The 23,459-nt window shown below is 44.9% G+C and overlaps 3 protein-coding genes across 5 annotated transcripts; all 3 read left to right on the top strand.

Annotated features, from left to right (window-relative positions):
* Positions 1 to 39: 39 nt before the first annotated feature.
* On the top strand, positions 40 to 15,405 carry NOL8 (nucleolar protein 8). 2 transcript variants are annotated; one of them, XM_074879677.1, is made up of 17 exons: positions 40 to 138; positions 566 to 749; positions 898 to 960; positions 1,823 to 1,901; positions 2,206 to 2,353; positions 3,286 to 3,354; positions 3,641 to 5,578; positions 5,866 to 5,982; positions 7,183 to 7,302; positions 7,633 to 7,717; positions 8,498 to 8,639; positions 10,193 to 10,276; positions 11,104 to 11,381; positions 13,234 to 13,360; positions 13,800 to 13,864; positions 14,915 to 14,997; positions 15,326 to 15,405. In XM_074879677.1, exons 2-17 carry the CDS (start codon positions 611 to 613, stop codon positions 15,377 to 15,379), a joined length of 3,591 nt encoding a protein of 1,196 aa, XP_074735778.1. In that variant the 5' UTR covers positions 40 to 138; positions 566 to 610; the 3' UTR covers positions 15,380 to 15,405. The 2 variants fall into 2 exon arrangements, with proteins under 2 accessions (XP_074735778.1, XP_074735779.1); XM_074879678.1 differs by lacking the exon at positions 40 to 138 and having other exon boundaries at positions 571 to 695; positions 800 to 960.
* A 916-nt stretch (positions 15,406 to 16,321) lies between these two features.
* On the top strand, positions 16,322 to 20,203 carry LOC141947939 (E3 ubiquitin-protein ligase PHF7-like). 2 transcript variants are annotated; one of them, XM_074879679.1, is made up of 11 exons: positions 16,322 to 16,535; positions 17,447 to 17,571; positions 17,892 to 17,983; positions 18,073 to 18,174; positions 18,455 to 18,579; positions 18,663 to 18,825; positions 18,912 to 19,018; positions 19,231 to 19,341; positions 19,485 to 19,603; positions 19,758 to 20,006; positions 20,101 to 20,203. In XM_074879679.1, the coding sequence occupies exons 2-10, from the start codon at positions 17,520 to 17,522 to the stop codon at positions 20,003 to 20,005; spliced, it is 1,119 nt and encodes a 372-aa protein (XP_074735780.1). In that variant the 5' UTR covers positions 16,322 to 16,535; positions 17,447 to 17,519; the 3' UTR covers position 20,006; positions 20,101 to 20,203. The 2 variants fall into 2 exon arrangements, with proteins under 2 accessions (XP_074735780.1, XP_074735781.1); XM_074879680.1 differs by lacking the exon at positions 16,322 to 16,535 and having other exon boundaries at positions 17,388 to 17,571.
* A 1,123-nt stretch (positions 20,204 to 21,326) lies between these two features.
* On the top strand, positions 21,327 to 22,822 carry LOC141947940 (E3 ubiquitin-protein ligase PHF7-like). Its single transcript, XM_074879681.1, has 6 exons — positions 21,327 to 21,444; positions 21,539 to 21,701; positions 21,788 to 21,894; positions 22,107 to 22,217; positions 22,361 to 22,479; positions 22,669 to 22,822. The coding sequence occupies exons 1-6, from the start codon at positions 21,440 to 21,442 to the stop codon at positions 22,818 to 22,820; spliced, it is 657 nt and encodes a 218-aa protein (XP_074735782.1). The 5' UTR covers positions 21,327 to 21,439; the 3' UTR covers positions 22,821 to 22,822.
* Positions 22,823 to 23,459: the final 637 nt, after the last annotated feature.

The raw sequence follows: 23,459 nt of genomic DNA on the forward strand, positions 1-23,459 counted from the left end.
CGGAAACAGTAGACCCGCGAACACACCCAGAGCCCGACAGCCCCAGCAGGCGGAACCATTTTTTCCGAGGGAGAGCTAGGAAGGGATGCGAGGGGGAAGATAAATTGCGTGGCGCTAGGAGGAGCGCACATGGCGGCGGTGAGGGACAGTTGGGGTGTCCCTGTAGGGGTGGTGGTTCCTGGGAGCTGTGGCGGGTGTTTTGGGGCTGGGGTCTCGCTCCTTCGGGGGGCTGGGCTTGGGGCTATGGGTGGCTGGTGCACACCCCACCCCGCTTAGAAAATCCGTAGGAAGGTTTTGTTACACTTAGTGTCATGCACCCAGTTCTGTGCTTCAAGGTTTAAAAAAAAAACCCAACACCTAAACCGTGGCCGCTTACAGCAGCGCAGTGTTTGTTGGCACTGGACAGGAGCAGGGCACGCTACCTAGTGCAAAGCAAAGGAGCACCCTTCTTAAAAGGTTCTTTATGGAGGACTTGGGATGGAATGATTTGTTCCGTCATTGGGTGTTATGATTGCATTAATCCCCACAATATAAGTGTTAATGAACTACTATTATCTTCTTGCAGAAAAACAGAGTGTGCGTTACAGGTGTGACAGCTTGACTTTTCAACATGGAGAAGAAACAAGTTTCAAAACGCTTATATGTTGGAGGGCTTGGCCATACGGTTTCTAAGGCAGAACTGCAAGAAAGATTTGGCAAGTTTGGGCGTGTTTTGGATGCAGAGATTATTACCAGAAAAGATGATCAGGGTAATGGGTTTGCATCATCCTTTAAAAGTGAATTGTTTTTCAATTTGTAGGGTGAAACGGAATTTTTGCTTCAGAGACGCTTTATTTTCAGTTTTAAAGGAGACACTGAAATTATGTAGAAATTAACTGAATGTTTATCATTGATCAGGGAACGCTGTGAAGACTTTTGCTTACATCAGTGTCAGCATTTCTGATGCAGATCTTAGAAAGTGTAAGTACCTTTTTTAATTTTTTAAAGTAATTTCTGGTTTTGAGCCAAGTTGCATTACTGATAATGCATCTAATGTCAAATCAAGATGTGGTCAAGGTAGACCCTGTTTCATTCTGTTGTTGTATTCATTCCATTTTCTTCAAGCTGTAATGTTATGGAAGTTGCTTTGCTGGAATTTTCAGTAAGTAGATGTAAACAGATTAAAAAATTGTGACTGAAATAGGTGATTTATGAGGGTTTTTTCTAACCCTTTTATGAAAAGGTCTAGGAAATGTGCTTCAAACACTTTCATCCATTCCATAAAACGTTAGAAGTGACTTGTTATGAGAGGAAACCCAGGAGAAGAGTTACATAAAGCATGCTTCTGTTAAAGGAATTGTATAGATCCCAAAATAGTTGGATTACAAAACTACTGGCAAGGGTTATAAAGCCACCTATGTAATGTATAGCAGCAAAATGGCAGGTGAAGATACCTATACCTGCAGAGAGGGATTAGGAAAATGCCCATTCATCTAGGGAATGCTGACGTTAGGAATAGGAAGGGTGAAGTGCAGAAGAAGTTAAGGTAGAGAAGAGCCTATCTGACAGTTCAGAGTACATGTATCTGAATTTTGAGGTTTGTATTTGAACTGAACCATACAGACTTGAATGACTCTTTTGAAGTCAGAACCTGAATTTTTGATGTAGACTTTCTTGTTTAAGACTTGGGTATTAGATCTTCATATACAAACTTAAATCAGATGAGTAATGGAATATAAGATCATGCGGAAGAAACTTGAGGCTATGATAGGAGTTATAGTTGGGTCTAATGTGTATTTTTTTAATATGCAAAATAATCTTTTCCCGTCTCCTTATTTTACAGGCATGTCAATTTTAAATAAATCGAAATGGAAAGGGGGGACACTGCAAATTGAGTTGGCCAAAGAAAGCTTTTTGCACAGGTAAAAATCAATTTTAAAATGTATATTATTGCTAGAGTTACCCTTTTTTGGTTTATCTCATAACGTTACAGCTGTGCGTTCATCTGCTACGCTCTTATTCTTTCTGATTTTTATAGATATTGGTGAACTGCTGATGCATATTAGATACTGCAACGTGTTTTGCATCATTGTTCCCTTAAAGGCAGCGGATTTGTTAATTCCTTCAGTAGTGAATGGTTACTGTTCTGTGGGAGAGGGTCACTGCCAACTATAATTTAGCACACAGGCAGACCTTTTTTCCTATATGATGTACTTTTTGGTACAGGCTCGCCATGGAGAGGGAGGAAGTAAAGCTGCAGAAAGAAAAGCCACATGGAAATGACAAAAGTTGTCTGTTAGAATCACTGAAAAAGGCCGGAGTTGTAGACTTTCACATGAAAGCAGTACCAGGTACAGAGGTGCCAGACCATAAGGTATGGTGGGATAGATGTATAGAGAATTAAAACAAACTAATAAACCAGAATTGGGCACAAGCTTATTACATCTAAATTTATGTCAGATCACCTCGCTTTATGTAAAGAAACTTTTATTAAGTGTGACAGTCCAACTGATGAAAAGTAGTCTAAAGAAATACCTTATCTATAGACGCGTAGAATGCTCCTGTCATTCTTCATAGTAACTGGAAATTATCTTCATCGTACTGTCCTCTCTTGTTGTGTTAAATCAGTAAATGCTTTGTTACTCATTTATGTTGGGAGTATCTTCTTGTCAGCCTTAAAAGCATGTAAAGAGAATGTGTGTCTTTCATACAGCATATATGTTTTTGATGGCTGGGTTGTCAGGAGCTACTCTCTGTGCTCCAGCACGTTCAGGATCAGGGTCTACACAAGCTTAAAAAAGTAAGATTTAGAATAAAATCATCGAACGTGCAAATTTAAGCAACAAAAAGTATATTTAAGATGAAGTTCTCAAAATTATTTGCTAAGCACAGAATGTTTTTGGAGGGTGATGGGGGGGATTTTTGATCTTTTTAATGGGAAAGGGGAAAAGAGCAAAGTAATAAGTGATCCTGTCTGTACAGTTGCCACTGTTAATTCATAAACCAGAAGCCTTATATTAAAAACAGTGCTCGTAAATGAAAGAAATTCAATTCTTTTTTGTCATTCTTTATTTGCAGGTTATAGAAATTTGGTTGGTTGGTTTTGGTTTGTTCTTTTTTTTGAGAAGGAAGCTGGCTAAGTTGCACAGTACGAGCATATCTCACTTAAGAGAGTAAACAAAAAAAGAACTAGTCACAGATAGTTGTTTATTAGTGTTTCTGTTGTCCAGGAATATACATCTTGTTTTATTCCAGGATTACTTCCTTCCTTTTTTGTTTACACTGATTATTTTTCTTTTCTTTTAGAAGTGGATTGTTGGTAAATTCGGCAGAGTCTTGCCTATCCTGCACCTTAGGAATCAGCAAAAAAATAAAATATCCTTTTCCTATTGGTTAGGCATCTTTTGTTATATGGGGAGACGTTTGCTTAAAGGTCTTAATATCTCATACTTGATTTACTGAATCACCTAAGTAAATCTTGCAGTGAGTTTGCACGATTTCAATAGATTATTCAGACTGCAAGTCAGTTGCTTAAAGGCTTATGGTCATCACATTAAAAAGGACTCTTTGTCCTTTCACGCAGAGTTTAACCCGTTCATAAAGGCTGGAAGTCTGGTTGCGGAAAGAATCATGTTGGTTTAATTCCTTAACTCAGACTAACATTGTGAAATATGACCCATCAAAATATTGCCATAACCTTAGAAAGCTGGAGCCAGACTTGACACACGTAGCTCCTGTATCCGAGCTTACTTGGCACTTGGAAGGCAGAGATGACAGTGTAAACAAGAAGCATCAAGGAGAGTTCCCTGCAACTAAGAAGACACCTAAAAAACTGAAGCAACTGGGCAGTGAGGCTCTGAATGGAGCAGCACTTAACTCTTCTGGGTGCCAGTCATGCTCAACAAACAGAAGCTCGCCACAGCTAGATCAAAGATCAAAAACCAAACCCAGTGAGAAGTCTGCCTTGCCTCCGTCAAGGAGTCATAATAGTAAAATATCAGGGAGAGGTTTATTATCAGATAAAAGCAATGTTTTTGGAGTTACAGCTCAAAATAATACAAGTGTTTCTGATAGTGACATTGATTCTGAAGAGGAAATCAGAGCATTAGTGAAGAAAGAGAGAGAAATACAGAAAGCTGGAAGTGTTGAGACTGAAAGTGACCACTTAGAAATTGTTGGGGATAATTTTGAATTAAAATACAATGGTCACTGGTCCTTAAGCAATCCAGATGCCATTAAGAGAGCTATCAAAGGACGTTACAGAGAGAAAGACACTATGGAATGCGATAATGGTTATGATTCAGCAGATACAGATGAAATTATTGCTGACAGTAAAACTCTAGATCTAAGTAGCAGGAAGACAGCAATTTTAGAAGATTCTAAACAGAGGAAGGTGGAGAATAAAGAAATATTAACTAACAAAAATTGTGGTTTGGTAAATGACTCCTCACTGAAAACTTGCAATTCAAAAGAATACATGGAAAGAAAAGGGAAAATGAAAAAATCCAAAATTGCTGCCTTGCAGAGTACAGCAGTTAACAGTACAACAACAACAACAAGTGATAGTGAGAGCTCTTACTCAGAGCCTGAGAAAGGGGAGTCTGAAATCAGTTCTGATTATGAATCCATGATGCGAAACTGTTACCACTTAGACCTTACATTGGATGACTTAAAGGCATTAGCTACTGATAGCACTGGGACACCAGTAGAAGGATCAGATAGTACACAGAGTTCTAGCCAGTGCAGTGTTGAAGAAAATCCTAAGGGTAATGTGGTAAATAAAACAAAATTTTGCCCTGCAGTTAAAAAAAAATGTATATGTCCTGAAGATGTACTTGCTTCAATTTTAGTGGGGGAGGAGAATGCTGATGAAGAAAGCTCCAAGGGACAAAATAATTTGGGTTTGAAATATCAGCCCTTCAGAGGAATGGGGTCCCTTTGTGAAAAAGAGTTAACTAAGGACAGCGCTGGTCTAAAGAAGAGGTCTGTAGAAAGTTTAGGTCTTGAAGCTCGTATTTCTTATTGTGGGGAGGAGGCATCTGAAAGACAGTCTAAGAACTATCCGTCGTATTCACTTGAAGTCAGCAGTAAAAAGACACAAAATACACATTGTGACCAGCACAAGGAATTGTCAGATGCTGCCTCCTTAGCAGATGAGAGAGATCATCCTGTTTCCAGACCACGTTTACAAGGAAAGAACAAAGATGTGAGTTCTTTACAAGACAACCAAAATTCAGAGCATGGAGATGCTGCTCCTAGTACTGATAAGAGAGAAGATGAGAGCAGTGACATGGATAGTAATGCTGCAGTGTCACAAAAACGTGTTAAACGACAACTGAAAAGCCCAAAACTGCCTTCAAAAAAATTCAAGAGAGATGTAAGCAATAAAAATCCAGAATGTGAAGCTAATAAATGTGAGAATGGGAAGACAAGCCTTCTGGAAGATAAGGAGCTTTGTCTTCATGCTACTGCTTCAAAGGAACCTAGTACAAAAGAGAAACAGTTGCAGGATAACCAGAGGAGGCTGGCAGCTCTAGAAGAGAGACAGAAGGAGAGAGAATTACAGAAGAAACTTATTCAAGGAGCTCTTTCAAATCTGGTAATTACACTCATAACTTCTGTCTGAATAGTATGCAGTAAAAGAAAAAAGGAAATTAATAGATGTGGTTTAAGATATTTTAAAATCATATTGTGGAATTTCTGATTACATTGCCAGTTTTATTGTGTGTGTATACAAAATGACGCGTACTTAATTCCTGGAATGTGTCTAGAGTTGCAAGAGGAATAGTAGATTCCTGCTTTCATGTCATGGAAATGTCTTTCAGATACTTATGTATGACTGTAGCAAGTATTTGATATTGACTTGACAGTTTCACTGTTACACAGGATAGCCAGCCAGCAGGCAAGCATAAACACATCATATTCAATTCAGATGTGGAAAGTGAAGCTGAAGTAGAGGAGATGTTGAAGAAAGATGCGAGTTTGGGAAATATGCATGAAGAAGTAAGTGTTATTGGGAAAAAGTCCAGTGTTCTGTATGGTAATTCAATATCTGTATGACTATGCCTTTTATTCTGAAGACTATTTTTCATAGTGGAGTGACAGAAAAGAAGTAGAAAAAGTTAGAATTAATCGGAATGATTCTTCATTTTTTGCTAACATGAAACAGGTTTCAGAGAACCATGCATCTGATAAAGCTGGAGAACTTGGATTAATTTGTAAGAAGACCAAGATTTGTATAAAAGATATTCTAACTTTGATTAAAAGAAAAAGAATGTTTAAGTTACAGAGTTTACTCATAATTAGTTTTGAAATTTTGCTGCTTTTAGTCAAAGAAAAGCTTGAGTAGTACAGAATGACTCTTTGCTCTTTCCAACACTGTGGACAAAGAATGTCTTGTTTTTAAAGTGATGTTAGGGTCCAGAGAAGTTGTGTGGGACTTTCTCTTTACACCTTACCTAATTGAGACTTTATTTAGCAGACTCCTCAGGATTTTACTGCCATACTTTCAGCACTATTAAGTACTTTTTTCTGGAACAGATCTTCTCGTATCATCGCAGTTTTTAGTCATACCTGTGCAAAAGCTTTAAACCATTGGTTTTGCTTTTGTTGGGTTTCTTCTTCATAAACGTAGTAAGATGAGGACCATTCTCACTATTTAATTAAAACCTTCTTTTCTCCCTTTTCCTCATGTTTAGCACTTTTTTTAACATATATATTTCTTACTCTGTATTTAGAATCCCTGCCCTGTATTTTTCCTTTTCTTTAAAAGAACCTCTAATTCTATGGAAAATTGTTTTGAAGCAGTGGAGTGCTTACCTTTTGTAATCATCAATACTTATCAACTGACTTGAACTATTTCCTAGAGTTTGTACCATAAATGAGACTTGTTCAGAATGGGTATAATTAGGCATTGATATTTTTAAATGGATCTCCCTTGACATAATAAGAAATTTGAATTTTTATACTTTACAGACTCATATTGTGAGACCCAGGTTACACTTTATATATTCTGCCCATACTAAACTCATAACTGCAAAACAGAATTGTGCAGTGTGTGTATACAAGATTTGAAGCGCATTGATCAATAATTGAACTGGTTGTTCTAGAAATCCACTCTTTCAGATAAACTGAAAATCACATGAACAAAGCCGATACTGATTTATTTTCTGCTTTTCTATATTTTGTTTTTGTTTAACAAAGGATGAATCTGCTCCTAAAACTTCAGTCAGACTGTTTGAAAGCAGTGAGGATGAGCAAGATGATACAGATGATGAGAGATTCAAAATTAAACCCCAGTTTGAAGGCAAAGCTGGTGAAAAAGTGAGTGAACCCGTTACTATAATTTAGTTTTCTTCACCAGAACATAACATGTAGGTTTGCATACATGCTGAATATGATTTTGACAAATTTGCAATAGAATTCTCATTAACAGAGGAAACAGTAGCCATGGAAGAAATAATGTGTGTTGGGGAGCGGGAGGAGTTCCTCTGATGTTGTCATCTTTGAATACAAAGAAATTTCTGGAAAAGGCATGAAGAGCTAAAGGTTATTAATATGTTGCCATAATTATAGTAAAAAAAAAAAAAAAGTTACTGAACATCGATGATTTTCTTCTCCAGTGCTTAATAGGATCTATTTCATTTTGTTTAGCTCTTGAAATTGCAATCACGATTTGGCACAGATGAAAGATTTCGCATGGATGCTCGATTCCTTGAAAGCGATAGTGAAGAAGAAGGTAAACCTGCACATATTTCCTGGTTAATGATAATAATAGAGCTGTATCGTGGTGCCTTAATTTTGGATGCTTGAAGCAACCTGTGGACTACTTTTGCTGCTTGGGTGGTTCCTTAAAGAAAATGACCGAACTGTTGTGGCTGTACATAGTATCTATTGGTAGCTGTGTTTTCTTGAATTTATGTGTTGCAAAAGTATTTGTAATAGCTGGATGAGACATACTTGGTTGTTAAATCAACATTTGAAAATGTTTAAACTTTGTTTTGGAGGCATCCTGCAGTCCATGGCTGATTTGGCAGCCTTAGAAAGCAAGATTTTTTTTTTTCTTAAACAGAAGGCAGAAAAGCTGAAAAAGGCAAAAGATCTAAAATATCTTTCCACCCCCTAACAAAAATAAAGCTGTTAATTAGTTTTCAAGATTCAGAATTTATTTCTGAAACTTAAATTTTTGCCTAGTTCTGCTATTCCCTTCGTTGCTTTAATAGGATCTTCTGTATAGCATCTATCAGTGGCAGAGTAGTTGCACAGTTGTGTGGTCTAAGCAGGGAACAGGTTAAATAACCGATCTGATTTTCACATGAAATAGATGCCCATGACACTTCTAATCAAAGATTTTCTACAGTACAAGGGAGAAAGCCTCTAAGTAGCTTTAAAATAAAGGAAGTGATGTGTTGATATGTGTAAGCTCTTCTAGTGCTATAGTAATGTGTTATATCAAATATTACAGGCTTATTCAGGTCACAGTGGGGAAAAAATAATTACTTTTTTTTTCTCTTAACAGAGACAAATATCTTGAAGGCAGGTGAGGAAGAAGAGCTTGCTGCGGAGAAGAAGAAAAATCTGCAAATATTGGGAAGCCTCTTAAATATCAACCTGGAACACTCTAAGCCAACTAAAACAGCCACAAGTGCTAAGAAATTCAAGTATGACTCATCAGTTATCAGAAAAGAATGAATTTTAGGAAAGCCTAATTTTTGACAATGTTTCACAACTAAAATTTCTGCGTAGTTGACTGAGAAAAGTATTTCTTTCTCTGTTGTGTGCATTTGAAGTCAGCCTTTAATGCAGTTTCCCAACTTGAGTGTCCCAATAGATTATACAACTGTTAATTATTATTTTAGGGAAAAGATTATCAGATGTCTGCTTGAGTTTCTTCTAGTAGATTTTGAATGATTGGATTGTTGGTTATGAAAATTAATATTTTAATGTCATTGCCTACGTAAGATACATTTCTGTTCTCTCTGGAGACAAACTTAAGGTGGCTAAACAAAGAACATGTGAGTTGGGCAGTAGGTCAGTAAGTTAGACTCTAACTTCCATAGCAGTTAATAAAGTTACTGTTTTCTCTGGCCTACAGGTGGTTAGCATCAAACTACTTTTTCAGTGGAAAATTTTTCTTTTTTTCATTTATCTGTATTTCTGCTTTTGAGAAATGTCTTCATTAAATGAGGAATTTGTTACATGTTGCTGTTGGGAGTGCTGTAGCCTTCGTTAGAGGATGATGAGATAGGTTTGGAAATGCACTGTTGGAAGTGTAGTGACATTTAACTACGCGCTTCAACAGAAATTGGCCTGCGGACTGAACTGGTGTTAGTAGTGTTAAGGGTAATGCAATAGTGTGCAATTAGTAAATTTTTACTAACAGTCACTATTGGGGTTGCATCACTTGACTGCTGAATATGATTGTGACTGCTGCACAGTCATATTTAATTCTCTGACTTGGGTATAAATTTTCATGTATTTTCTAAAGACTAAGCAGAGGGGAAAATAATCTGTGCAACCCCAGATGTCATCTTAGAAAAGTTTTGTGAATGACAGTGTTCTCCAATACCCAGTTAAGGATATAGCTTGTAACTATTTCAAAGCAGTTAATTTATGCCATAAGCATTAATTTAGGGAGAGGAAGGGAAATAAGCCGGTACCTTCTTGCATTGCCATAAGGCAGCGTGGGATTTGCTACACTAGTATTGGGGTCAGTCTAAACCTTAGACTGCTTTAGCTGAAAGTCCCCAAAAATCTTAAAATTCTGAAAGATGGGCATAATGGGGTTTTGTTTGTTTCTTTTTCTTGGGGTTTTGGTTTTTTTTTTACTTGGACCATTTGAATTTACGCAGTGTTTGGTACTAGAAGAAATAGATACAGATAGATATATAGATACAGATAGCTGTATTGATACAGCTCCTCAAAAGATAAACAGGTGCAGGTATAAACTGACTGCATAACACACACACCTTGAGATGTGTGTTTTATATGAAATATTACAATTTCATTAAAGCCACTTCTGTTTATAATTTTTCCTGAGCTGGACACTGGCTAGCAGGTACTTTATAAATGCCAGTAAGGTTTTGGATTGATTTGGAGCTTTTTTGGTAAAGAAGTCAATGTGAATTTGAATCTGACTGTAAAGGTTTAGGGTAGCTTTCAGTTAAGCATTTAGAATGTCTCATGGTTTTTCTTTTCCCTTCTACTTTTATAGAGATATTAATGCCCTCCGCTACGATCCCACAAGACAGGACCATGCAGTATTTGAAAGGAAACCAAGTGATACAGAAAAAGAGAGGTAATATTACAGCTTGGTAACTATAATTGTGATCTTTCTTCCCATGGAAAGATGACTGTAGCAGAAGACTGAGTTTGAAGCTACGCAGACTGCTCTGTTTTCTCTTTAGGTCTCTCTGTTATTGCTAAAAGTAAGAATTGTGACCACTAAAAACATCATGTAATGTCATGTTTTCTTTCTAGTCCATGTATTCTCTGCATGCCATTTTCTTTCTTCCTTTCTCACCTTACGGCTATCCCTTTGCTTCAAGTCATGGACTTCAAGATCTGCAAATCTATGAGAAAAAAATACTAGCTCTTAACATTTCTTTTGCCAGGAAATAAGTCTGTCCTATGTATCTTAATTTATATGCTACCACATACTAAGTGAAAAGTCAGGATGTGGTTAATTATATAAAGTAGACTTGTTCCTGCCTTTAGAGTCAAACCTCAGATGTTTCCCCACTGCTTACCCTCAAAGGGTGGGTGAATTGCAGAAGGTGAAAACAAATGTGTCAAAAGTCTAAACCAAAAGGATACTCATGCTGCCCTATAAACCTATTTCTGGCAATAGGAAATATTTATTGCCAGAACCTGGAATTGCTAAGAAAGAAGGAAAAAAAAAAACACACAAAAAAACAAACAAAAAAACCCCACCCAAACCTTAGAAGTGAACTACTCATTAGTCACAGAATCATTCAGGTTGGAAAAGACTGTTGGGATCATTGAGTCCAACCATTAATGTGGTTAGATAAGTTCAGGAAAACATTAATAGCAAAGTTGCCTCTTAGGGAACTTTTCCTTGAAAAATATGTGTTGTACTACTATGCTTCAACAATCTCATTTCAGTAAAGCTAAAAGGAAGAAGAAGAGGGAAGAGAGTGAGAAAGTGCCTGAAGTGTCTAAAGAAGTGTACTATGATATTGCTGTTGATTTAAAAGAGTTGTTTGGATCTTCAAAGAGCAAGTCAGAAAAAAAGGAAGAAATACCCTGGGACAAAGACGATGCGGACGATTCTACCCCACGTGACAATTTGGGACCTAATGTTGGGAGTGATGTAGCTCAGGAGTCTAGTGGTTTCAGGTTTTCTTTCTTTGGAGACATGGAGGAGTCGGGCATAAAAGAAGGTAACAGCAGAACATTTATAATATTACAATTTCTAGTGAGTAGCTTATGTCAGGCACTGTGGAGTAATATAGTGTCTGGAAATTCAGAATCCAGGGGATTTTTAGAGACAAAAGTCAGTAATTATGCAAAATCATTATGATCTTCTCTTATACTTGCCAAGATAGTTGTAGTTTAATCACAGTTAATTCATGCTTGCATCCCAGGAATTTTGAAAGGGCTGTTTTGAGAAGGAACTATTATTTAATTGGTTTTTGAACAGTAATAGAAAAGCTTGTCATCCACTAAATTTCTCAAATAAATAGGGAACAAGAGGATATACAAGTCAAATCAGGTTTCATATAAGCCAAGAAGATTTTAAATAAAATGTGTGTTGAGGTAGTATTATGAGCAAAAGAAAATCTTAAGAGTTGACCCCAAGATCCAAGAACACTTTGTTAGTTTTATTATTGTGCCTTTAGAAAATTGAAACTGAATGACAGATGATTATTGGGGTCTCCTAACCTAAGATAAGTATTAGGAAATCAAGATAAAAAAATTTGAAATCCAGATCACTTAGTAAGTAGGAATGTAGGAAATAAACTGTGTGAAGTTAACTGAAATACCAAAAAAACCCCGACAAACACGCCACCATCCATTCCTGCTGACCAGCAAGTATTCAGTGTCTTCTGTATTCAGTAATACAGGTTTCAGAGATCTCTAGAACAAAGTGGAAAACGTCTGAGCGGACATGTAGTTCAGAGTTCACAGAGTTCTTAGCACTAAGAACCACATTTGAGCACTGTGTCTTATTTGCTGTTACAAATAATTATTGGTTTATATTGTGTAAGAATCCTGTTTGGTGGCAACAGGGTCACTGTGCTAGTTGCTGTATTGACACAAACAAAAAGATAAGTCTTCCATTGCACATACGTCAGTTGCATAGGTGATTTTTGTGATTACTTTTGTTGGTTTTGATTAACCTAAGATCATGTGTGTCATGTGGAAAGCACGAAGGGAGAACATGTGGATTGTCTCTTTTTTTGAGCACAAACTATGGGTGTTTTGTGGACAGTTTTAACACGCAAATGCTCACTTGTTCCAAAGTGGAATTTTCTGATCTTTCTATTGAATGAAATACTGTTTGTGTTTCATAGTATAGTTACTGCTGGGTTTGGAAACTGTTTTATATTGCCAGAGAGAGGCAGTACAGGAGCTGTCTTCTCTAGTCTGGTCATCCAGACAAATACTGTGCTTACGCACTAACAGAAAAGGGTACCGTAGGTTTGTAACCTCAGTCCTTCTGGTGAGGTGAAGTAGTGAGGGGCTCAGGTACATTTTTAAGTTACCATGTGTAAATGGGGCTTCTGGCAGCTGCCTCTGTGTGCTGTAGGCAGAAATACCTACATGAAAATAACAGAGCTTAAACACACAGAAAGAATAAGCAAAGGCATTATGAGTTCCTTTGGAAAGGAATTTATTAAGGTAGTTCACAGTGAAAGAAAGCTTTTATTTCAATTTCTGCAAGCTAAAAATATGAATAGGCACAATTAATCCCAACTCAGTTGATAATGATTGTTAGGTTGGAGTGACTTGATAGAACGCTGGACCCTAACAACAAGCTTCGGAAGGACTCCTGTACTTTGTCCCTATGCTGTGATGGTACTAGTTGTGAATTTTCAGGCTGAATTTGTGACATAGGAGAAAAACTAAACTCATACCTGCCCAGAGGGTAGTAGAAAACCTGGGAGGGGAGGTTTTTGTCCTTCTGAAATCTGTCTTTTGCAATTTAAGTATTTCACTCTGAAGTAGAAATTTTCACTGGCAAGTAGGGGAATAATCTTGATAATTTTTTTTTGTGTGTTGTTATTGCAGAGCCCTACATACTTGAAACAATAAAGCCTGTAAAAGTCACATGGCAGGAAGATCCACGTTTCCAAGACAGCAGTTCTGAGGGTGATGATGAACCAGACACATCAGAAAGTGAAAGGCGCGAAGAAATGCAAGTTATATTTCTATATGTTGTCTACTTGGTTATAGTAGTTTGGTACTATGAGAATATTAATAGCAGTACTCGGGTCATGGGCAACTAACATCTTAATTCCACATCTCTCAACAATGGAGGTCTTCTCAGGAAACCAACCATTCCTTGCTGCACAGAACGTAATAGTCAAAAATCCCAGTACCATACTTGATTTGAATATAAAAGCTGAGTTTCTAGTTCAGTGCATGAGAACTTAACTGGGTAGTGGCTTTGGCCAGAAGTCAGATATATATTAAGTTCTCTTAAGAATCGTTTTCTTATAGAAGGCTATATTTGGTTGCTATGGAGTAATGTTCTTCAATACGTACTATTTCTCTGAAGCATTACAGCTTTAACCTGGGTTAATGGAATTTGACAGTAACTTTTATGACACTAAAATTCGTTTGTGTTTGTCTAGGTTTTTCTCACAGACAGAAAGTGCTAGATTTTTCTTCTTCTCCAAAGATGATGAACGACTAAGAGGTATGACAGAACTTTTTCAGCCCTTTTTTTAACTATTACTGAAATTCAATGAGAAAAAAAAAATACTGCCTAGTTATTAATGTCCTGTACTTAAAACACAGATGAGAGGTTTAAGAAAAAAAGTAAAATTATAAATTTTCATCATTACTTGTGGTACAAATCATGGTAGTAAATTTCACAAGAAAGTCCTGGTTAAAATAAATGCTGAACAGCTATCTTGCTTTCCTGTTTTCAGATGATAGCCTAATATGTGGGTGGTCTTTTAGGGCTTACAAAAAACCAAAATCACTTGACAAGTTATCTAGATGTTCTGGATCCTTTCAGGCATGCATATATATATATATGTATTATCTTTGATGTTTTTTTCTGTGTTTCTGGTGTTATTGTCAAGAATATTGAATATTCTTCTGAGCCACATACGTCCACGTGATTCTTAATCCAAAATAAGTTGTTTTTTTTTTCTTGTGAGTATAACTAATTTTATTAGTTAAAAACCAACAAACAAAATGACAACAAAGAAAAAAAACACCCAAAAAACCCCAACCCACAGGCCACCAAAACAATTGCTTTTGATATTTTATACAATAAATTATCAGGACAGGCTTAAATAATGTTTGTTCCCTGAGACATGTTAGGTAACTATCATTAAATATATATGTAGAAGTTACTGTGTAAATACAGTTACTGTACTGTAATCTTCCAGCCTGTCTGGTTTACAGTGCCTGTTAAAATTGAGCTCTGATTCCTTAGCAGGCATAAATTTTTTGGGAGATGTGGGATAACGGCGCTGAGCTTTTAATGAAACAGATGCTGTTTCACTGCAATTTAGGCAACAGCATATTAAGGAAGACAGCTGCTGCCTTCCGTTTTTCTTAGTACGCAAGGCTGTAATACATAACATTGCTGTTTGACCCAACCATGTTTTGGGAGCAAGAGAGAAATATGAAGAATAGGCCCTCTGACTTTATTGCTGTGTTGCCCTTGAGATTTACAAACAGCAGCATATTCAGAAGTGTTTAACCATATTAATTTGTTCTTTGTTCTGTGCAGAGGGCCCTAAGTTATTTTGTAGATCAGTAGACCTCAGTGAAGAAAAAGATGGTTGGGAAGACAGACGTAGATTATTGCTTGAGGTGAGTTTTTTAACATCTGTTACTTGGTAACTGCAGTTGAAAGCTCAGCATGAGGACAGAACATGGCTGCTTATTTGCTTAATCTGCATTAAAAAAAATAATTCAGGACACGTAGAACGGCTTAAAACTTTGTAATTACCAGGAAACTAAAAATTTTTCATGTACAAGTGCGTATAAAATCATGTTGTGATGTCCAGCCAGGTGCACTACTGAATCTGTGTATTGTACAGGACCAGTTACTTTACTGCATGTAAAAAAAAGTGTTTGAGACAAACAGGTGAATTTAGAAACTTCTCATAATATTATGTTAAAACTTAAATATTTTCAGGAATGCCGGAAGAAGCATAAGGATGCAAGAAGGAAAGTGAAAGCAAAACAATAAATCTTTCTTATCTTACTGGTCAGAAATGTTTCATGTTTTTTCTTTGGAGAAGTTGCAGAAAAACATTACTTTCTAAATTTGAGTCTTTCAAAGATCCAATAGGAAATAATATTGGAAAAGACTGTTAAACTTTGTTTCTAAATAGGTACGTGTTTATTGTGCCAATTCAATGTTTGTACAACGGTTTGGGCTTTTTGTCTATACGGATTCAAGGTGACTTGCTGCTTTGCAAGATTTTTGAGAATTTGATCATGTAACAAAACACACCACAGGGTTGTTTTCCTGTGTTCTCAGGGGCCAGTGCTCAACAGGGTAGAGAAAGAGTGGGTAGCTCAGCATCTGTAAGACTATATAACCTGTATTCTGCCAAACAGAGTAGGGATCCTGTTTGAGATACCTTTACAGATACATGGAATGCATTATTTTCAGAGTAAAAGTTGACCAGAAGTTTATGAAAACACATATATAACAAGGAAGACTTAGGTCTTATATTTGTACTTGTTCACAGTGCTGATTTTTCTACCTTTTAATTGAGTGTGTACATTAACAAATATTGTGGAGAGATGTAAAGAGACAGGCAAAAACTGACTGGGCAACCAGCTCCAGGGGAGCAGGCACTTGGACGAAGCGGTGTCAAGAGCTGCCCTCTTGCATGACGTACACCAGTGTTTGCCTCTGCATGTGTTTCCTGTTCAGGGTGCAGAACATAGCAGTAGTGGGGCTTGGTTTACAGACTTCAGTTTTGCTTTTTCCAAGGAATATTAGATGACAAAAGCCCCAGCTCCTGTGCAAAACGGGAGTATAAACAGCGAGATACCAGACCAAGGAAGCACAGAGGATGGTGAAGGAGAAATAAAAGGCACTGAGGGAAGGTGGAGAAGAGAAGGGGAAAGAGACGCACTGGACAAAACTTGTCTTTCCTGACAGACAGTGCTGCGGTGAACTCCAGATTTCTGAGGGCCTGTGGCCCATGCCAGTGAGTGGCCATCTAGGAGGGACACCAGCCATTCTGACCAGGACGTAGCTGGAAAAAGACTGAGCCAAAGGGGGAGAGGTTTGGCAAGAGGTAGAGAGCTGACTCACACCCTAAAGGTTTTCCCTCCACCCTCCTGCATCACAGAAGACCTCAAAATCAGTAGTAAAGGCACGGGCCAAGGTGAGAGCTGTCTGGGAGAGAGACTCCCCTGCAATCTTTACTCACATATGCCTATTTCTAGTCCCTGCAAAGCTGCCCCACCAAGGAAAGGCTCACGCTGACTCTGAAAGGCACTTTATTGCCATGGAAAAGGCCGTTTCTGCCGTGACTCCCCAGCTTGCGGTCCCGCTGCTTTTTGCTCTGGAGGCAGCACATCAAAGCTCTAAGGAGTTCAGGGGAAAGATGTTGGGCCACCTGCGACATTTGGGTGCCGTCCTGAGGCCCTGTGCTGTGCCCCGGCCACCCACCGCCTCTGAGCCCAGGCCAGGCTCAAAGGTGGCTTCTGCCCCTGTACCGGGGAGCCCAGAGCCAGTGTCGGGGCTGCAGATGCAGCCTCAGCGGGGCGGCGCAGAGAGGAAGGATCCCCTTCCCCGACCCGCTGGCAGCGCTCCCGGTGCCGGGGGCAGGAGCAGAGGTTTCCCTTGGCCGGGGCTGGAGCCCTGGAGCCGCACGGCCTGAACAGCACCTTTTGGCCAGCAGTGCCCCCTCGACGGCTGCGCCGCGGGACCTGGTGTTTGGCTCTGCTCTTGCTGCAGGAGCAGCCGCCCTGGTTACGGGGGCCCAGCGGGTGGCAGGAGGCCGAGGGCATCCCTGTCCAGATCAGGGACACACCCAGGCCAGTGGTGCTGACTTCACCATGGCCACAGTGACCGGCCGTGCCCATATTTGGGGATGCTGCTGTCACCACGGACACCGTGACACACAGGGGCAAGCCAGGCTCAGGTGTGTCAGTGCGACCTGGAGAGGTGAGGAGAGGGCAGGGGAGGGACGGGGCTCAGGCCGTACATCGCTGCCGAGGCAGGACGGGGGCCGCACGCCTCGGGGCGCTGGGCCTGTGCTGCAAGCTCACCTGTGCCTTGCTTCTCCCTCAGAGTCAGCCGGGAAGCGCCTGGGAGAGACACACCAGTACTGCTGGGACAGTGACTCTCCCAACCCTCACTGTTAATGTGCACCATGTCTGGGAGAAAGCGGAAGGCCCCCGACTCGATGGAGCAGGGTGAGAGCAAAGTATCCCTCCTGCAGCAGAGCAGGGGGGTTGTTGGGGCGCTCAGCGGGGGCGGTGGCAGGGGGAGGCAGGAGCTCCCCAGCGGCCACAGGGCAGGGCCCCTCCTTCCCGCAGCGAGCGGGGCCTGGACTGGGCAGTGGGCGCCTGCTGGGACACCCCTGCCTGCGATGCCCCTTCCTGGCCATGGCCCCCAGCCCTGCCCATCGGCCCACCAGGGACAGAGCAGGCCCTCGGGGCCAATCCCTCAGGGACGCTTTCCCCGGCCCCGCAGAGATGCTCATTCCCGGTGGCGTTTGCTCTCTCCCCTCCAGCATGCATGCTGTGTGGCCGGGCAGCGGCGGACCCGGATATCTGCGGGCACAAAATCCATCAGCAAGGGCTCTGTGCCCATGTGTTTTGCCTGGTGAGTGCCCCCGGGGCTCCCTCCAGCTTGCCGACAGGCAGTCCCGGCCACGCTCTCCTCATCAGCTCCTCATCTCTTCTCTTCTGCAGTTTTTTGCCAACAATCTTTCCCAGCAGCCACTTGAGGACATGGGGCTGATGGGATTTCTCCCAGAGGATATCCGCCGCACAATCGAGCGGGCAGCACAGAAGGTGAGGACCTGACCAGATCAGGGAGATTTGTGCCAGGAGAGGTTCGTGGGAGCTTAGCCTAGACCCCAAGGAAGAAATCCCAGCCCCTCCAACCAGCTCTGGGACAAAAGCCTTGCTCCCAGCAGCTCCACAGAGGCTGCAGCCCAGCAGCTGTGTGCGCCGGGCGGATCTGCAGGCTGTGACCCAGCAGCGGCCACATGCTGCACCCTGCCCGGAGGCGTGGGGCTGGCTGGGGAGGCCCTGAGGCTGCCGCTGATGGGGGCTGCTGTGCTCTTTCCAGCAATGCTTCGTCTGTGGCAAGAGCGGGGCTGCCACCACCTGCCGCCAGGAGGGCTGCGACCGCAGCTTCCATCTGCCCTGTGCTGCGGAGGGGGGATGCGTGACGCAGTTCTTTTTTCAGTACAGGTACCTCCTCTCCTCTCCTAACCTGCCATCAGGGAAGGACCCAGCGCTTCTCACCCCACCCACTCCTTTCCTTTTCCCCCCAGGTCCTTTTGTGGGGAGCACAGCCCAGAGCAGGCAGTGGAGGCAGCTCCAGAGAAGGACACCACCTGCCTTCTCTGCCTGGATGTTGTCGGGGACAGAAAGTCCTACGGCACCATGGTGTGCCCAGCGTGCAAGCACGCCTGGTTCCACAGGGGCTGCATCCAGGTAGGAGCTGCTCCCTCGCCTCCGGGGCACGGCAGGTGCTCAGCAGCACCAGGGCCTCACTCCTGCTCCTTATGTTTCTGCTGCAGGGACAGGCTGTGCGCGATGGCATTTCTTGTTTCCGGTGCCCACTCTGTAGAGACAGGGATGCATTCTCTTCAGAAATGCTGAGCATGGGCATCCGCATCCCCTTCAGGTTGGTGTCCTGCCCAGCTCACCAGACAGGAGGCTGGGAGTGCTGTGCCATGCCAGGGACTGCCACTGTGATCCTGGCCCTCCGCTGTCCCATGAGCCTGGGCTTCAGCTTCACCAAGCTGGAAGGCGGGTGGGGGGGGAAGAGTGGGGGTGCTCTGCATCTGCCTTATTGCCAGGGCAGCAGGGACACAGCAATTTTCCTTTCTCCATCAGATTGCCATCGCAGGACCCCCACGCATATGACGACCTCAGCGAGAGGCACAGCCGCTGCGATGCCTGTGAGTGCCTGTGTCCAGGAGGCAGGGAGCAGGCAGAGGCACAGGGGTAAGTTGCCAATGTGGCACCCTGGACTCTGCACGGGATCTCTCTCTCGCCAAGAGCTCCAAGCAGAAGGACTGAGAACAAGAGCTGTGCTGGACAATCCCGTGCTGTGGTCCTCACAGCCATGAACCCGTTTGCTTCCCCAGGCCCTGGCAGCTGCTCCTGTGCTGCTCCTGTGCTGCCGAGGGCACTCACAGACGCTGCTCCCAGTTGAGGACCAGCACGGTCAGCTGGGAGTGCGACAGCTGTGCTGGCCTGGGCACCGGTAAGAGGCAAAGCACCCGGGTGGGTGCCCCTGGGCTGGGACCAGGGCCCAGGCAAGGCCTCTCTGCTCCAGGAGGGCTGGGGGCACTGCTCTGGCCTCTCCTGCCAGAGAGGCCTGGGAGGCTGTGCCCCTGACCTTCCCGCTTCCCTTACAGCCTCCAGTGGCTTCTCGGAGCCCACCGGCCCCAGCATCCCCAGCCAGGCTCCATCAGCATCCTCCCGCGGCTCTCCAGCCCTTCAGGGCAGCTGCCCCTCCAGCCCCGCTGGGCCCACGCGGGTGCGAGACCGCTCCCGCTTGCGACGTCGAGCCCGAAACACCTACAGGCAGCCCAGACGACGTCGCAGGACCAGCCACGTGCCATCCTCACGTGCTGGTCCTGAGCCCCCTCCACCAGCACAATGAAGTTGGTTGTTACTCTCTGCACTCTCTCCTCCTCGCTGCCACCGGGGAAGGACCCAGCGCTTCTCACCCCGCCCATCCCTTTCCTTTTCCCCCAGGTCCTTCTGCGGGGAGCACAGCCCGGAGCAGGCAGCGGAGGTGGCTCCGGAGGAAGAACACCGCCTGCCTCATCTGCCTGGACCTTGTCGGGGACAAAAGTCCTACGGCACCATGGTGTGCCCAGCGTGCAAGCACGCCTGGTTCCACAGGGGCTGCATCCAGGTAGGAGCTGCTCCCTCACCCCCGGGGCACGGCAGGCGCTCAGCAGCACCAGGGCCTCACTCCTGCTTCTTATGTTTCTGCTGCAGGGACAGGCTGTGCGTGATGGCATTTCTTGTTTCCGGTCCCCGCTCTGTAGAGACAGGGATGCATTCTCTTCAGAAATGCTGAGCATGGGCATCCGCATCCCCTTCAGGTTGGTGTCCTGCCCAGCTCACCAGACAGGAGGCTGGGAGTGCTGTGCCATGCCAGGGACTGCCACTGCAGTCCTGGCCCTCCGCTGTCCCGTGAGCCTGGGCTTCAGCTTCACCAAGCTGGAAGGCGGGCAGGGGGGGAAGAGCGGGGATGCTCTGCATCTGCCTTATTGCCAGGGCAGCAGGGACACAGCAATTTTCCTTTCTCCATCAGATTGCCATCGCAGGACCCCCACGCATATGATGACCTCAGCGAGAGGCACAGCCGCTGCGATGCCTGTGAGTGCCTGTGTCCAGGAGGCAGGGAGCAGGCAGAGGCACAGGGGTAAGTTGCCCATGCGGCACCCTGGACTCTGCACGGGATCTCTCTCTCGCCAAGAGCTCCAAGCGGAAGGACTGAGAACAAGAGCTGTGCTGGACAATCCCGTGCTGTGGTCCTCACAGCCATGAACCCGTTTGCTTCCCCAGGCCCTGGCAACTGCTCCTGTGCTGCTCCTGCGCTGCCGAGGGCACTCACAGACGCTGCTCCCAGTTGAGGACCAGCACGGTCAGCTGGGAGTGCGACAGCTGTGCTGGCCTGGGCACCGGTAAGAGGCAAAGCACCCGGGTGGGTGCCCCTGGGCTGGGACCAGGGCCCAGGCAAGGCCTCTCTGCTCCAGGAGGGCTGGGGGCACTGCTCTGGCCTCTCCTGCCAGAGAGGCCTGGGAGGCTGTGCCCCTGACCTTCCCGCTTCCCTTACAGCCTCCAGTGGCTTCTCGGAGCCCACCGGCCCCAGCATCCCCAGCCAGGCTCCATCAGCATCCTCCCGCGGCTCTCCAGCCCTTCAGGGCAGCTGCCCCTCCAGCCCCGCTGGGCCCACGCGGGTGCGAGACCGCTCCCGCTTGCGACGTCGAGCCCGAAACACCTACAGGCAGCCCAGACGACGTCGCAGGACCAGCCACGTGCCATCCTCACGTGCTGGTCCTGAGCCCCCTCCACCAGCACAATGAAGTTGGTTGTTACTCTCTGCACTCTCTCCTCCTCGCTGCCACCGGGGAAGGACCCAGCGCTTCTCACCCCGCCCATCCCTTTCCTTTTCCCCCAGGTCCTTCTGCGGGGAGCACAGCCCGGAGCAGGCAGCGGAGGTGGCTCCGGAGGAAGAACACCGCCTGCCTCATCTGCCTGGACCTTGTCGGGGACAAAAGTCCTACGGCACCATGGTGTGCCCAGCGTGCAAGCACGCCTGGTTCCACAGGGGCTGCATCCAGGTAGGAGCTGCTCCCTCACCCCCGGGGCACGGCAGGCGCTCAGCAGCACCAGGGCCTCACTCCTGCTTCTTATGTTTCTGCTGCAGGGACAGGCTGTGCGTGATGGCATTTCTTGTTTCCGGTCCCCGCTCTGTAGAGACAGGGATGCATTCTCTTCAGAAATGCTGAGCATGGGCATCCGCATCCCCTTCAGGTTGGTGTCCTGCCCAGCTCACCAGACAGGAGGCTGGGAGTGCTGTGCCATGCCAGGGACTGCCACTGCAGTCCTGGCCCTCCGCTGTCCCGTGAGCCTGGGCTTCAGCTTCACCAAGCTGGAAGGCGGGCAGGGGGGGAAGAGCGGGGATGCTCTGCATCTGCCTTATTGCCAGGGCAGCAGGGACACAGCAATTTTCCTTTCTCCATCAGATTGCCATCGCAGGACCCCCACGCATATGATGACCTCAGCGAGAGGCACAGCCGCTGCGATGCCTGTGAGTGCCTGTGTCCAGGAGGCAGGGAGCAGGCAGAGGCACAGGGGTAAGTTGCCCATGCGGCACCCTGGACTCTGCACGGGATCTCTCTCTCGCCAAGAGCTCCAAGCGGAAGGACTGAGAACAAGAGCTGTGCTGGACAATCCCGTGCTGTGGTCCTCACAGCCATGAACCCGTTTGCTTCCCCAGGCCCTGGCAACTGCTCCTGTGCTGCTCCTGCGCTGCCGAGGGCACTCACAGACGCTGCTCCCAGTTGAGGACCAGCACGGCCAGCTGGGAGTGCAACAGCTGTGCTGGCCTGGGCACCGGTAAGAGGCAAAGCACCTGGCTGGGTGCCCCTGGGCTGGGACCAGGGCCCAGGCAAGGCCTGGCAGCCAGTGCCCAGGCTAGGCTTGGCAGAGCCTCTCTGCTCCAGGACGGCTGGGGGCACCACTCTGGCCTCTCCTGCCAGAGAGGCCTGGGGGGCCGTGCCCTTGACCTTCCCGCTTCCCTTACAGTCTCCAGTGGCAGCTCGGAGCTCACCGGCCCCAGCACTAGTAGCCAGTCGGCACTGGGACAGTCCCACAGCACCCCAGTGCCCGAGAGTAGCTGCCCCAGCACCACCAGACAGGCAGCATCACACAATCCTTTGGGTTGGAAAAGACCTTGAAGATCATCTAGTCCAACCATTAACCTCACACTGACCGTTCTCAACTCCGCCCGATCCCTCAGCGCTGTGTCAACCCGACTCTTAAACACCTCAAGGGATGGGGACTCTGCCACTGCCCTGGGTAGCTGATTCCAACACCCAACAACTCCTTCTGGAAAGAAATATTCCTAATATCCAGTCTAAACCTTCCCTGGAGCAACTTGAGGTCTCTTCAGTAACCTGCCTGGAAGAATCCCGTGGGATACAGCCCTGGAGAGAAGTGTGGCCTAGGAGACCTGGTTGATTTCCAACGATCGTCTTCTCCAAGCCGAACGGGCCATCCTGATAGGCAGGAGACAAAGTGAGGCAGTCGAAGGTCTGCAAGATGCTCCTGACTGAGTTCAGGGACAAGAGGGACACGTACAAGAGATGGAAGCTGGGACGGGAGGAAGATGCAGGCTCTGCCCAAGGTGCAGGGTTGGGTTTAAGCAAGCCAAAGCCCCCCAGGGCTTGTACCCAACAAGACAATGGTCAGGACCCATCAGCATGGCCTGAAAATGGGCTCAACAGCCAGGCCCAGAGGGCAGTGATCAGCAGCACAAAGTCCAGATGGTCACTGGTGCTGTTCCCCAGAGGTCCATGCTGGGGCCAGAACCATTT

Source organism: Strix uralensis, chromosome 10 (genome assembly GCF_047716275.1).
Source record: "Strix uralensis isolate ZFMK-TIS-50842 chromosome 10, bStrUra1, whole genome shotgun sequence".
NCBI classification, from domain to species: Eukaryota; Metazoa; Chordata; class Aves; order Strigiformes; family Strigidae; genus Strix; species Strix uralensis.

What these genes read in the sequence shown, in the direction of transcription:
- NOL8 (XM_074879677.1), top strand. Translation starts at nt 611, where the DNA reads ATGGAGAAGAAACAAGTTTCAAAACGCTTATATGTTGGAGGGCTTGGC. An exon ending in TACCAGAAAAGATGATCAGG is followed by an intron (nt 750 to 897) that starts GTAATGGGTTTG and finishes ATCATTGATCAG; the next exon opens with GGAACGCTGTGAAGACTTTT. An exon ending in GGAGTCGGGCATAAAAGAAG is followed by an intron (nt 11,382 to 13,233) that starts GTAACAGCAGAA and finishes TTGTTATTGCAG; the next exon opens with AGCCCTACATACTTGAAACA.
- LOC141947939 (XM_074879679.1), top strand. Translation starts at nt 17,520, where the DNA reads ATGTGCACCATGTCTGGGAGAAAGCGGAAGGCCCCCGACTCGATGGAG. An exon ending in CAGTTCTTTTTTCAGTACAG is followed by an intron (nt 18,580 to 18,662) that starts GTACCTCCTCTC and finishes TTTTCCCCCCAG; the next exon opens with GTCCTTTTGTGGGGAGCACA. An exon ending in TCCACAGGGGCTGCATCCAG is followed by an intron (nt 18,826 to 18,911) that starts GTAGGAGCTGCT and finishes TTTCTGCTGCAG; the next exon opens with GGACAGGCTGTGCGCGATGG.
- LOC141947940 (XM_074879681.1), top strand. An exon ending in TCCACAGGGGCTGCATCCAG is followed by an intron (nt 21,702 to 21,787) that starts GTAGGAGCTGCT and finishes TTTCTGCTGCAG; the next exon opens with GGACAGGCTGTGCGTGATGG. An exon ending in GAGCAGGCAGAGGCACAGGG is followed by an intron (nt 22,218 to 22,360) that starts GTAAGTTGCCCA and finishes TTGCTTCCCCAG; the next exon opens with GCCCTGGCAACTGCTCCTGT.